The sequence below is a fragment of the Dermochelys coriacea genome, chromosome 11, assembly GCF_009764565.3.
Source record: "Dermochelys coriacea isolate rDerCor1 chromosome 11, rDerCor1.pri.v4, whole genome shotgun sequence".
Taxonomy (NCBI): domain Eukaryota; kingdom Metazoa; phylum Chordata; order Testudines; family Dermochelyidae; genus Dermochelys; species Dermochelys coriacea.
Window position 1 is genome coordinate 34692470 of NC_050078.2, and position 15523 is coordinate 34707992.

At 39.1% G+C, this 15523-nt stretch overlaps 1 protein-coding gene across 5 annotated transcripts in view; it reads left to right on the plus strand.

Moving 5' to 3' along the window:
* The window catches only part of SLC4A10 (solute carrier family 4 member 10), a 282938-nt gene that overhangs the window by 223013 nt on the left and 44402 nt on the right, over positions 1–15523 (plus strand). For all 5 annotated transcript variants that reach the window (XM_043505193.1, XM_043505194.1, XM_043505195.1 and 2 more), the window contains exons 8-11: positions 5782–5939; positions 8577–8664; positions 9808–9954; positions 12607–12707. In XM_043505193.1, coding sequence (XP_043361128.1) covers positions 5782–5939; positions 8577–8664; positions 9808–9954; positions 12607–12707 — 494 coding nt within the window. The remainder of the gene's footprint in view (positions 1–5781; positions 5940–8576; positions 8665–9807; positions 9955–12606; positions 12708–15523) is intronic.

Below are 15523 nucleotides of genomic sequence, written 5' to 3' on the forward strand. Positions count from 1 at the left end.
GGCAACAGATTGTAGGGAGAGGTCTCAGAAATGAGTAAAGGGCTGACTAAGAAGGAGAGTAATTCAGATTGCTTATCATTGAGACTTAGCATATGTTCTCTTCTGGGAATAATGCATAAATGAAAAATGCCCTTTTTGTAACCTGCTTTTGTGGATTCTGTGTGTCTGAAGAATAATTTGCTTTTGTTAAATGTCTATAACTTCATAGCATTGTGTCACGCCAAGATATTTCAATGCACTTTACAAAGTTGTGTAGTAGTTCAGTAATATGGTTTTTAATGACAAACTAATAATAGAAAGCAAGCTGGTCTTCAGTTTTGGTATAAATCATCTTTGGAGAAGGTGTTGCGTGCCTAAAACAAACTTTCACATTAGGGATAGGCATGCCAGCAACAGATGAGTTCAGCTGGTGCTTGGGTGGGTAAGATTTGAGCAAGTCAGGAAAGGTTATTAGAACTAACATTCTAAAGGGATGTATACAGCTAGTGAAGAATAGAAATTTGAATCTGTTGTGGAATCTGACTGCCAGCCAGTATAATTGAGCCAGCAATAGAGTTATGTGCTCACTCCATCTGGTGCCAGACAGAATCCTAGCAGCAGCAGTTTGTACCGGCTGAAGTCTGTCAGTTTTTTGTGCAGGGGCAAGGAGACTATTTAAAAGGGCAGTACAGTTGTCTACATGGGATGAAACAAAGACATGAAAAGGATCTTTGCATCACAAAGAGAGAGAGAGAGAGAGAGAGAGATGAGGCAGCGCTCTGGCTGTCTTTCTACACTGGTTATAAGGAAATTTAACTACAGCAGAGACATGTAATTCAAATTGGAGGCCAGTACTAATCCTTTAAATACATAAATATAGATATCAGTAAACAAATGTATTCCTTCTTAGAGTATAACATTTTTATTCAATGTTGTTTTAAAAAGTGTTAATTGGTGCACAGTAATATTGATATTTTGTGGTGAATGTTCTGTATATTGAAATGTAACATCTGTTGTAAAGGGTAACAATAAAAATAGATTTGTCTAATTTAAATTTTAAAAGTGCAGCGATGAGATCAACAGCAACCTGGAGAACACTACACCACTTCATGTAATGCTTTTCTCACAGTTCTCCACAATCACTTTGAAATTTGAATGTCAGAACCCACTGAACTCATAGTTGTGGGTCTTTGACTCCACAGCTTTCAAAATCAGACTCTGTTTTCAAGGTATGCTTTTCATGCTGAAGGAAAATGGAGACAGCAGATTTTGAAACTTCATTCACCAGTTTTACACTGATATGATATCATTGACTTCACCAGAACTATTCTGGATTCTCATTGGTGTGAGCAGTGATGCTGGAGCAAGAGGTGCTGGGGGTGCTGCAACACCCGCTGGCTTGAAATAGTAATAACAAACACTGTGGTTTCCGTGGTTTCCACCACCAGCAGCCCCACTATAAAAATTGTTCATGCACTCCTGAGTGTGATAGGAGAACAAGGTCCCACCTTTCTAGCTAACCTTAAGAACCCTCAATAAGTTAAACACCAGTAGTGGTTTCATGAAGTAGGAAAGAGACAGCTTTTGTTTCCATGGATAAAATTGCCTCATGGAATTTTAACTAGAAGACTTTTTCCTAGCTGTATTTTATATAGTTTAGTTTATCCTCTTAAGCCTGTATATTTAGGGATACAATCTCCCTTGATAAGTGCCAGTATAGTAACTTCTGATAGCAGTAATTGGATAACGTGCTTAGATTGAGGGGCAAGTAGTGTTATGCAGAGCACACAATGGGCTTGTCTGCATGGTGTGGCAAAGTGCACTAGAGGGGTGTGATTTCTAAAGTACACTAGCATGCTGCATGCAAACTGCCCTCTAAAAAGTTCCTACTTCACAATAATGTAGTCTCATTTCAAAGAGGACTATGTTAATGCAAATGAAGGTACTTTTACAGTGCGCCAACAAGGTCTATATGGGACAGAGCGCGTGATGTATTAGAATGCTCAGCAAATCACACCCTTCTAGTGCACTTTGCTGGTGCCATGTGGACAATACTTTTAAAGTACTTCTCCTGAGTATTGTAATTTCTGACTCTAATTTTGTTCAACATGTTAATTTCATTTTATCTTCTACAAAAAGCACCTTTGACGCCTTGCTTACACTCTGCCCACTAATCCGGCTCCCCAGGGGTTGCTTCTAACATTCCAAACTGCTGAGCAACTTGCCTCCTCAATCTGGATATCAGTCCAGATACAGCACAAAGGCTGCATTGGTGGTATTGGTAGAGTATATCTTCCTGTTGATGGATAAAGATCAGGAGCCAGATTCAACACTGCAATCTGCCCTTTGATTGTTGCTCGAACGCATCAGACCTCTGTGGATGGCTTAGAGATAAGTTTAAGGCAGGGGTGGCCAATCTGAACCTGAACCTGAGAAGGAGCCAGAAATAACCAATGTACATTGCCAATGTACAGTAATATGTCAGCAGCCCCGCATCAGCTCCCCAACGATCAGCGCCTTCCCTCACCTCCTGATCTGCTGTTTTGTGGTGTTCAGGAGGCTCGGGAGGTGGGGGAGAGGAGAGGGAGGAGCGTGGGCATAGTAGGCTCAAGGGAGAGTTCGGGAAGGGATGGAGTGGGGGCAAGGCCTGTGGCAGACCCAGGGGTTGAGCAGTGAGCACCCCTTGGCACATTGGAAAGTTGGTGCCTGTAGCTCCAGCCCTGGAGTCAGTGCCTATACAGGGAGCCACATATTAACTTCTGAAGAGCTGCATGTGGCTTTGGAACCACAGGTTGGCCACCCCTGGTTTAAGGGGTCTATCCTGGCCCCCATCCTAGCCCCTGGTGTCAGAGTGGGCTGGGAATGACTGAATGTGCTATCATTCTTCTCTGCTTCTGATTTACACTACAGGCTGGGCTATTCCCCAGGGAAGTGTTAAAGAGACTGCACCTTCCCCCCCCCTCACTTACAACATACCTGTGCTCAGCACAGAAACAGAGCATTTTTTAATCAAAGCCGAATTCCATGCTGATACTGTAAGATCTTTCAAAATATATGTAATGCCATTGATCATGAGATATGATTGATTCAGCTTTGAACTATAACAGGATTGGGTGGAATTCAGTTCCAGTATTCCTTCATTGCTGAGTGTTCCCAGAAGGTGAAGTTGAATAGTTGCTCTTCATCTCCAAGGGCAGACTCATGTGGTGTCCTATTGAGTTCACCTTCTCTCCCGTCCTGTCCAGTGCGTATGGAGCTGTTAGGAGAGTTAGTGAGGAGGAATGGGCTGTGGTACCTTCATATGCTGATGAATCCCAGTTTTATTTCTAACCTAATCCAGCCAGTCCTATCAAATAAATTTGCCAGTGTCTCATTGAGATTGGGGCATGGATGAAGGCTAGCTGGCTGAAGCTCTTTCTCAACAAAAGTGAGGTGAAACTGGTAGGTTGGAGGAAGCAACTGGAAGGTATAGTGAAGATCCTCTCTCCCCGAAGTGGTGGGTGTGTGCTGGCTGTGAGACTTCACAGTCTAGAGGTATTCTTGGAACCCCAGCTCTTAAATGATAATATAGCAGCAGTTTATTGGAAGTCCTTTTTTCATTTTCATTTGGCCAGGAGAGTATGATTGTTTTCTTTCACATGTGAAACTTGCCACTATCAACGATGCCTTTCTCACCTCAGATGCGTGCTATGTGGGACAACACCTAAGATCCAGTCACAAACCAAAATTAATGCGGAAAGCAGCAGTCCACCTGCTCTGTGGGGTTTCTTACCCTGAGCACATGACACTAATGCTCCATGATCTATCCCAGATGCCTAGTTGTCTCTTGATTAAGCTTAAGGTGTTGATTTTAACCTACAAAGCCCTTGAGTGACTTGGGATCTGCCTACGTGAGCGAGTGCCTCTCTCCTCATGTAATATTACCAAACTGCAGGCAATAGAAAAGCTCCAGCTGGAATTGCCTCAGTATAAACTGTTTACCATGAAGGGTCCCCAGTCTTAGATCTTTTGGTTTGAAATAGCCTAAATGTGGCACACTGCAGGGCTCCTCTACCTACTCAGATTTTGGGGTACAATAACAAGTTATTGTTTGGGATTTTGATTTCATCTCTAGTTAGGTATTTTCTGGTTTTGGGGGTGAGGAGCAGCTGGTTTCAATTTTTTTGTGATTTTAATTTTAATTCATGGCAAAAGTCCCTGGAGACCATGATAGGCAATGTATTTTTTAAAAAATAATCAAAAAGAGAAAGAGATCTTTTCTCAAGCATCTGCTGAGACTCTGATAGCTTAGTCCTCTGAAAATATACTCAGACCTTTCAGTCTACTAGTCCTCAGTCCTTCATGTTGGTTTGTCAGTTGTCTAACACTCTGAAGTATCATTCATGTTATCATAAAGAAGGCTTATGCTAGATTGGGGTAACATTAGAAACATGGCTTTTTGGGTTTGGGGAAATAACAAAATTTTAAAAATATATTTCATAATACAGGCAACGCTGTTATGTCTAAATTCTGAGTAAGTGCCAGAGCCATTTGCAAACAAAACAGTTTTCTAAATATTACTGAAGACTATTTACACTAGTACTGACAGATGGCTGTAAGATAGACATTAAAATGGTCCACTTTAACAGTTTGTATTGGATTTGGTCACTGTTGTTGTGTTTAGATTAGTAAAAAGAAAGCAAATGATAAAACCATACAGTCTGAAATTCTTAGGCAAGACTAGTGCATTATGAAGTCAATTATACATGTTGTATTACTAACGTTATTACATAATGACATTTAGAATGGTAGTGTGGAAGTAATACATAAATATATGAATGAGTCTGAACATCAGGCAAATAGCTATAGACTATATAGAAATAATGGTGCACTCAAGATACATTAAAACTCATTTAGATTGCTAAAAATGGTAGTTTGATATACACCCAGCATATTTCAAATCTAAAATAAAATAAAATTAAAAAGTTGAATGTTTGTATATATTTAAGACGGGTCTGACTCTTGCCAAAAGCTTATTCCAGTCAGGCCTTAAGGAACCTTTATATAGGGGATAATCAACCTGTGATGCCATTCAGTAATGGCATGGCTTCTCCATCTCTTCAACATTGAGTACCACTCTCTGAAGCTTCAAACTTATTACCCCACTTCACTCTTTAAAATATCCCCCGCTTATGTTCATAGCTTATTTTCTCATGGTCAGGAGGTTGGAAAACGTTTTCCTCCAAGCCTGACACCAATAGTGCTTTGTGATTTTTGGTTGATAGGAAACAGTCATGGAAGGAAGGTGTCAATCTCCCGTCTTGTTGGGACTCTAGCATGGCAACCTCATCCGCTGAATTCAAGTTTCCTTCACGCAGCACCTGCTGACAAAGCCAAGGCTTTGCCCTCTCATAACTACTGTTAATTAGCAGAATAAAGAAGATAGAAGAAAACAAAAGATGGTGTATTTCCCATTAATATTTGCTTTGACCCTCTAGTAAACTATTTAGGATACATTAAAAGTTGTGCAGTGGGATTATCTATATTCCGTTTGCACACTTGGGCAAATGCTAAAGACTGATAGTTATTCATATTACCAAGAACAATTCATTTATTTCTCTTTTTAAAATTATTCAAGAAAAGAAAACACCGCAAGTAGACTGGTTAAAAAACTCAGGCAGCTGGTCATACATTAGGTGGTGCCCAAGTGAAGATACTCTGTGTCATTGAAATAGAGAGAGATTGTTGTGTACATTAGTTTTTCAGATAATATACCAAGATCTTTCATTTGAACTTTGCTGTTGTTATTCTTTTAATTCTTAGGTTGACCTACACTTTATGAAAAAGATACCTCCTGGAGCTGAAGCATCAAACATTTTAGTTGGTGAACTAGAGTTTTTGGATCGTGCCGTAGTTGCTTTTGTCAGATTGTCCCCTGCAGTATTACTTTCAGGACTAGCTGAAGTTCCAATTCCAACAAGGTAAGTGTAGACTGTGCTAAAAATATAGATGGTAGTTTATTCCATTTCACATTTTTCTAAATTGCATTACTTGTGGATGTGGATGGGAATCATCCTTCAGCCCTCTTTTTTTATCTAGTTACTAAATGAATTATTACCTCATCAGAGGGGTACACACCATTCCTTTCCTTCCTTTAAATAATGCATACTTTGGTTAATTATTGGATCTGAGGTCTGTGTGCCCTTCTCAGAAGTAGAAGCAGAAGTGCACTATTTCTGAAACTATGATGAACGGATCAGCATATTTGAATTACAAACATTTCAGATGAATTGCTAAGAAACTGAAGAAGTAAACAGCAAAGAGGTTGATCAGGTTACCTGGGAGCTATAATTGTTTGCATAATCTTGCATAACTTTTCCTGAAGAGAGAAATGACAAAGGAAATAAATACATTGGTATAAAAAATAGAGCCCATTCCAATTCTTTATTAACATAGCATTGTTCAAGAGCAGTAGACATCTGGGGTAAACAGCTGAAAAAGAGAGAACTGAAAGGGGTGATTGGATTGCAGTACCCACAAATTTTACCACTGCTCCTCCCATAGTTTGTTCTCCATGATTAGATCCCTTCCCTTTGCATCCTTGGATTTGGCTTGTATTCTCTCTTTCAGGAGAACCTGGAGAGGGGGAGAAATTAATTCTAACTTTTTATTTTAGTGTCTAAATAATTTTAAAAATGAAGTAAAAGAGGGGAGAAATTTCCCAGGAAAACTAAACATTGAGGATGCTACCACAATATAAACAATGATATGCTGATACAAAATATAGTTGTTTTTGAAAAATTAAAACGAATAGGGGATTAGTACAATGTCAGTGAAAATATTAATTATTAATATTTAATTAAATATTAATATTTAGTTACTCTTAATATAAGGGACTAATTGTGACTCAGCTAATGTGGTGGTGCAGAGTCATCGTGGGTAGCAGAATGGCCGGGGAAGAAGGTTTTGCACAGCCACCACATCCCCTTCTTGCACAGGTAGGCACAAAATGGGGTGTGGAGTGGGCAGAGCCTTAACCTCACCCCACTAATGTGCCAGATAGCATAACTGCACCAATGCACTGGGAACAGAACAGAAAAAGTCTACTCCCTTATCCAAGCAGTGAGGGAACCAGGAGGGAGATCTGTTTCAGAGTAGCAGCCGTGTTAGTCTGTATTCGCAAAAAGAAAAGGAGTACTTGTGGCACCTTAGAGACTAACAAATTTATTAGAGCATAAGCTCGTAACACTTGGCGATGCAGCAGTGCAGTGCCTATTACTCTGAGCTGATGGCAAAATCATGAGTGTGTTCTGGATAATTATTTGTCCAAGAACTCATGCTAGAAGTGCTCTGTTCATCATTCATTCTTTGCCATTTGCTCATTTTAAACAGAGCAGAAACAAAACCATGTGACTTGGGTGACCAGTCATACTCTGATTATTCATTATTCATGGTGTGAGTAGCTTGACCACCCCATAGTAAAAATTGTTCATATAAATACTTGGTGAATACTTATGAATAACAAGTATATGCACTTAATTCAGTTTCTGAGTGATTTGCATGGAGAAAAAAAGGCTAATTTCTTAATGGATAATTAGATTAGTTCTAATTGGGTTTGTCACTTTAGTAAATATGAACTTGGAAAACAAAACTGGCTGATGGCTGGCTAACTGGCAAATATATATGTGTGTGTATGTGTGCGTGCATGCGCGCATGCACCTATACAACCATACAGGGATGAAAACTCTACATACTGCATCTTCTTTATACAACATGACTCAAGAGCTGGTCAAAATATGGCGAGTATGATCTGCAAAAAACGGGGGAAAAAGCTTCTCAAAATTTTTGATGAAAATTCAAAAAAAAATTTGTTTCTGAAACTGAAAATGTTTTGGGTTTTGAGTTTTCCAGTTTTCTTCCCCTGCTTTCATTTTGCTGCTAGTAAAAAAATGTGGGGTATTTTTTGTAATTGATTGGGTAAATTAAAGAAAAACTTTCTATGAACAATTTTTTTTTTTAAATCATCATTTTTTTTGAGAAAAAAGTTTACAATGAAAATGTTTTGACAATTGCTCTATTTTGCAACCCCGTGAGCTCTTGGAAGAACATTCCATAGTTCCGATACTTGAAAGTAGATGTATAGGGAATGGCATAGAGGAGAACTAGAATCCTCTTAAATAAAAGGCATAGTGAGAAGACAACAATACTTATTTCCCACCCTTTGTGTGTCTGTCTGTCTGGGGATAGGGTATCTTTGCAGCATTTTTGCAAAAATGCTGCATACTGATAATACATGCTTCTGTCAAAAGTACTTTTGCCTAATTTTTAGGATACCCACAATTTAATTGCATGTTTGTGGAACCTAAGCGAGTTTGGGTATTTACCGCTATTCAGACCATCTCTGAACGCTCCTTGCATAATACACATTTATGTAATATTTTGTACTTGTGTCTCCAATTTTAAATTACATTGTAAGGATATTTAGAGAGAGGTTATTTCACCCCCTTTAGATATTATTTCCTCTAATCAATTTTATGAACTTTTCTTGTTCGTGTTACATGATGCTAATTTAAGTTTTCCATTCTTAAAATATCTGTTTTTTGGCTTTTTATTTGCAGATTTTTGTTTATTCTTCTGGGACCACTAGGGAAGGGCCAACAGTACCATGAGATTGGAAGATCAATTGCAACACTAATGACAGATGAGGTATTTATCGATTAACTGTAGTTTGTTTGTACAGGTTTCAGAGTAGCAGCCATGTTAGTCTGTATCCACAAAAAGAAAAGGAGTATTTGTGGCACCTTAGAGACTAACAAATTTATTTGAGCATAAGCTTTCGTGCATCCAATGAAGTGAGCTGTAGCTCATGAAAGCTTATGCTCAAATAAATTTGTTAGTCTCTAAGGTGCCACAAGTACTCCTTTTTGTTTGTTTGTACAGTTATTTCAAACTGAGGATGACGCCAAACCAAAAAGTTCACCAGTCTCAGTGCCCATCTGTACTCCTGAAATACTTTGCTTAGAACCCTCATCATTTTAAGTCAGTCTTTGAGAAACTCTCTTTAAATAATTGGCAACTACATCCTGATGTTAGCCCATAGCTAATAAATGTATAGGTCTGTGAAGTCATGTGCAGAGTTGCTGTAATAATTTAATGAAAATATTGTCTATAACTGACCTACCTTCCTAACACTCCTAGGTGACTAGATAGCTGAGGATCACTTTTCTCAGGCACTTACTTTTGTCTCTGAACCCTTGTATTTTAGCATTTTTATTTTGTAGTATAAGGTTCAACACCATGATTATATTCCTGCTGCTGCAGCCAAAGACATAGACATGCTTTTTTGATCTATCTGGCTTTTTTCAATAAAGTTGCATGGATGTAACCAAAGATAGGATTTGAGCCTCCAATTGGAACATAGTTTAACTGTTCTTATGATGTGCAAACAGAACTAGAATCCAGTTTATGATCCCATAGCTGTGATGGTTAGAGGAAGAAACTTTTGTCATTGAAGTAAGCAGATAGGTGTTGAGATACAAAATTCACACTCATGGATCAGATCTGTTGTATAGGAAGATGCCATTTTTACAGTCACTTTTCAGTGTAACCAACCACACTTTTTAAACTGTAAGATCCTTTGAAAATTCAGCAATCTTGAAGGGTGCTTTCCACACTGGCTATCTTACTAGAAACTACAGCTAGTTCAAATCTGTGATTCAGTTTAAAACTGAGGAAATAAATAAGTTACATACCATGTTGGAGAAGTGGATATCATGAAGGATTTTACACTCTTGTTTACATATAAAATGAGAATCTCTTGTATTTCACTTTTTTTGTTTTCTTTAACAGGTATTCCATGATGTTGCTTATAAAGCTAAAGATCGTAATGACTTGGTTTCTGGAATAGATGAGTTTCTTGATCAGGTTACAGTTCTCCCTCCTGGAGAATGGGACCCAACAATTCGAATAGAGCCACCCAAAAATGTTCCATCTCAGGTATGCACAGTGCAAATTAGAGTTTCTAATAGTTTAATGGACTAGAAATGTTGTAAGATAAAGTCTTTTATTTATCTACTATGACAATACATGTAGGAAGCTGAAGTATGAACTTCCATGCATTACTTTGCTGTTTAACTGACTCAAACTGACCCTCGACTGGCAAGAACAATTCCCTGTGGTGCTGAGTCTGTTGTTCATACTTAGTGCAGTTCTCAGCCTCTCCTGAGCAGAGACAAATAGTTGTATGAAATAGAACAAAACAAGTGCATTGATTTTGACTTTGTGTTACTCAGATACTAGAATGACAGGTGCATTGGAAGTATCTGAGAGAGAAACTGCTCTCCAATAGACCACATACTCATTTAATTATTTTGTGGGTGTAAAATGTCTGTTGTTCATTTCTAAGCTGAGCTAGTGATTTTTTAAAAAAATCTAAAGGCCTTTTGTTCATGTAATCCTCTCTGGGCAAATTATGCTCTTATCTGTGTGCTGCTTATTCTATAGAGGAGCAGCCATAAGAGCCCTAATATCAATAATAGGATATCAGTAACAGAAAACAAAATGCTGTACACACTCTTCCCCCTGGGGAGAGGATGAAAAAAAAACGTGACAGATGTTAGTCACGTTGTTTAATGCACTACTGGAAGGCACACACATACTATGGTGAAGAGCGCTATACAACAACCTATATACAGTAGCATAGACTAGAATAGTTGGTGTAAAACATGGTTTTGGATAAAACAATCACTTTATTACTTTACTTCAAAGGACATTGGTTGCCTAGTTTTCAAAGGGCAGGACTGTAAAAGCAATGATACAGTTTTATTCTTTCTATGGTCCTTGTTGCACTTCAAATAAGAAATCAGTAAGTTAAGTAAACTCACTTTAAGATTGAAGCAAAGGAGAGAAATTGGTACAAGATCTCTATCGTCCATAGAAATGTTTAATAAATGAGAATGTTGTGAAGCCATTGTTACTCTGCAGAAACATAGATATTTTAAATGTATTTTGTTTTGTTTTTAAACAGTGACCTCAGCCTCCCTAGATATGCACCATTCTCATCAGGATAGGTGTAAGCAAGTCCAGGAATAAAGAAATATTTTTGTTCAAACTAGATTGCGTTCCTAAACTGTTAATTAATTGTTGCTACATGTTCAACAAATGGTTAAATGGCTTTTAAAATGCAATCTATTTTTCTACTGTTCGATTATAATTGTACTGCATTTTAAATTGTTTGGCACCTCAAGCATCTGGGCAAGGGAACGCTTGTCACATAAATATTATTTTGTTTATTGTTATATTCAAGAGATGGGTCTGTTTTTACTGAGTTGCTAGTTTTAAGTGGAAATATAATGACCTAGAAAGAGAGAATAGATACAAAACATCCTGGAATGTTGTTGATTTAAAATGGTGGGGTTCTTTGGCACAATTTCCTTGGACCCAATTTTGTATTTATTTTTTTACAACAAAGGAACCTCTTATGGTATTTCCATATATAAGATTCTTCCACACCTTATGGGTGCAACACCATGTCTGGGAAACCTTTGAGATTGATTTACAATTATTGCAGCACTTAAGGCTTCAACTTCTAGCCACAATGGGCAAAGTCTATGGGACAGAGCCTTAAGGATAGGTAGATCCACTGTGCACTGAGCTGAGCAATTCTGAAACAGGGAAGGGGCTGAGATGAGTCATACCTGCTGCAAAGGAGGTGGGTGCTTCTCTGCTAGCTGGGAGATAGAGACAAAAAGTACATAAGAACATAAGAGAAGTCCTCCTCCCCTTCTACACCCAAGTAAGCCAATCTCTTCTGTACCTGTGCTGGGAGTTCCTGCAGACCTTAGCCAACAGGGGAGAGAGGGAGTCAGGAATATATATTAGGGGGTCCCTATTTGTTTACATTAAAAATGGTGGAATAGTCACAGGGGGCCTGCATAGCTGTGGAGCCCGGGATTGTCCTCCAGCCCTGACTGTCACCTTTTGTCACTCTCTTGTTAATAATAGCAGTCCCTTTGATCCCCCCCCTGCTGTGGGATGGAGGAGATATCCCAACTGACTTGTTAATGCCGCAGGTGGTGGTCAAAACGGAGCCAGGGTAAACTAGCCTATTCAGTAGCCTGCGTGTCTTCCTGGTGTCAGTAACACCCCTGCTGGGACATGGATCCAGCTTTTAGCCCATGCCCACACCTGGGCTTTGCTGTGCTTTCCTCCTGAAGAGAAGCAGCTTGCCACTGGAGATAGCTAGTGGCATGGCCACCACAGAGAGCTCCGATTGACTGAAACCATCTCACTTCTGGCTCTACAGCCATCTCTACTCCTGCGGAGAGAGGGTTGCTTCAGAAGCTTAGAAGCAGTGCTACCAACTGAGCAGCAGTGCTGCTACTCCCTACCGTTTGCAAGTTGCTTGTCCTGGGTCAGAGCACCCTGACCTATTCGGAGGCAGCACAGCTTCATTCAAATGACAACACCCCACAGAATGGACACACACACATAATTCTGTAAATGCACATCCCTTTCACTTCCGCATAGAAACTGAAAAGGATACTCTACAGGAAAAATACCTGACTGCGCCACGTGCCTATTTGTGTCCTTTGCTAAAACTGCATTTTGGGGTGAAACTCAATAGAAAATGTCTTTTCTTTCTTCTAGGAGAAGCGCAAGATCCCAGGAGTGCCAAATGGAACAGCAGCTCACGGGGACCCGGTACCCCTAGGAGGACACAGTGGACCAGAATTGCAACGGACTGGAAAGTTAGTGGAAAACTTGATTAAATGTGATATTATTATTTTTTTAAGCAATATACTTCCAAAAGGAAGTCTAATGGACTGATTCTCTCTCAACTATACTGATATAGCATGTCACTGAGTTCACTGTAATGGAGTTATTCCTAATTTATGTATCTCTAAATGAGTGGAGAAACAGGCTTAGTTGCTAATTTGCATTATTAATTATCTATGGAATATGTTTCTACTCTCTTTATTTAATGTAAACTCCTTTTTCATCATAATATATGATGGTCAAGCCACTGGTAATCATGATTAATGCTGTTTGTTCTGTCTAGTGTGAAAGGAATGGTGGAAGAAGTCTGCTCCCATTTGTGACGAAAACTTAGACTATTTTCTAGTTGAGCATGTTTAGAGGCAGAGTTGTGCAGCCCTGGCTTTTCTTTAAACACACTAGGCCAAAATATTCAGCTCCCATTGACATGAGTTATTGTTGTGTGTGAACGTGTCTGAGGACCTAAAGTATACACTTTAGGGGAGTTCTTTTCTAACATAATATTTTTAAACACATGGGCTTTTATTGGGCTCACCGGGTGCCATATTGTCATACAGTAGAACCACAGAGTTATGAACACCAGAGTTATGAACTGACCAGTCAATCATATACCTCATTTGGAAATGGCAGTATGCATTTAGGCAGCAACAGAGAACACACACACACACAAAAGCAAATACAGTACTGTCCCTTGTTAAACGTAAACTACTAAAAAAAACCCAGAAAGCAGCATTTTTCTTCTGCATAGTAAAGTTTCAAAGCTGTATTAAGTCACTGTTCAGTTGTAAACTTTTGAAAGAACAACCATAATATTTGTTCAGAGTTTTGAACATTTCTGATCTACGAACCACCTCCATTCCCAAGGTGTTCATAACTCTGACGTTCTACTGTATATTGTTTTGTCCTATATGTCATGCACCATGTATTCTTTTCTCTGCATTCTTTTAAGACATACTTGTGCCACCACCCCAACCTTAGGATTGGCCAGACGATAGTCCATCCCCTCCAATCAAACTTAGAACAGCCTCAGGACTGCTTTAAATTATACCTGACTGCTTACAGCCTCAGGGGTCCCTTATGATAGGTAGGGATTGTCAGAGAGTAGTGACACATCTGCCATGTCCCTTTAACACAGCTCCACCCAGTACATCAGGAGCCAAGGGAAAAGGGCATCATAGAGGCACCGCCATGCCAATGGTACCTCTCAGAAATTCCTTCTATGCAAAGAAAATCCACAGGTTTGTTGTTAAACCAGCTTTAGCATTTTTGTACTGCCAGAATGGAGCAAAGCAGATGGATTGTACAGAAGGATCTAGCTCAGAAGTTTAATATATTTATTTATTAAATGTACTTGGTGCAGTACAAACCACAAAGGAAAATACAGTCCTTATCCTGAGAAGATTATATCCTACATTCAATTCCAACAAATAATATACTTGAGGCCAGATTTTTAAATAACAAGGATCAAGATCACGTATATTTTGTGCCAGGAAACAGGGCATTTATGCAAGCAACTGTACATTATGATATCTGTTTGTGTATGCTCTTATGGTAATTCTATGCACAAGTGCAATGTACGCATGGTAGTAATTGTGTCCCTAGCCTCTGTTTGTCAGAAGCTGGGAATGGGCGACGGGGTGGATCACTTGATGATTACCTGTTCTGTTCATTTCCTCTGGGGCATCTAGCATTGGCCACTGTCAGAAGATAGGATACTGGGCTAGATGGACCTTTGTTCTGATCCAGTATGGCTGTTCTTATGTTCTTACGCAAATAATAAAGTATTTTGTGCATAACACTCTAGCAACTTTTTAAAAAATCTGGGCCTTTGTGACTTTGATCACTGTCAAAAAAGTGTGGAGATTAGTTTGTTTTAAATACACACATCTGTCCCTTAGTGGGTTAATGTGCATACACCTCACATAAAAAATCAGGCGCAAAAAGGATGAGGTTGCAGTGATCAAAGTGAGAGATGATCAAGGCATGGAAAAGTGCTTCTACAGTAGGAATGGAGGAGACTATATTTTAGAAACTTAGAGGAAGAAACAACAATCTCTAGTGAGAAACTGGATTATGTGGAATGACAGTGCTGTTCTTATCTGTGTTGGAGAAGAGAGGGGATATGAAGGTTTGGAAGGAAAATGACAGTGTTTGCCATGTTTCAGAGTAGCAGCTGTGTTAGTCTGTATTCTCAAAAAGAAAAGGAGTACTTGTGGCAGCTTAGAGACTAACAAATTTATTTGAGCATAAGTTTTCGTGAGCTACAGCCATGTTGAGTCTGAGATGGCAGTAGCACAGACAGACACAAATATCTGACAGGTTTCAGAGTAGCAGCCGTGTTAGTCTGTATTCGCAAAAAGAAAAGGAGTACTTGTGGCACCTTAGAGACTAACAAATTTATTAGAGCATAAGCTTTCGTGAGTTACAGCTCACTTCATCGGATGCATTTCATGAAGTGAGCTGTAACTCACGAAAGCTTATGCTCTAATAAATTTGTTAGTCTCTAAGGTGCCACAAGTACTCCTTTTCTTTTTACAAATATCTGAGAGGCATTTGAAGATGCAAGACTTGAATAGCAGTGGAAGGGTTGGAAGCTGATTTAGAAGACATTGACCAAGAGATTATAATTAAAGCCCAAGGGGAGAGGGAGAGTAGAGGAAGAAGTAGAGGGGACTGAGAACAAAATCCTTTGAGACCAACAGTAAAGAGTGGGAAAAGAGAAGACTGCAAGCTGCACTCATCCAAAGAAATTCTGAAAGTTTGATAGCTTGATAGGTGTAATCAAGGA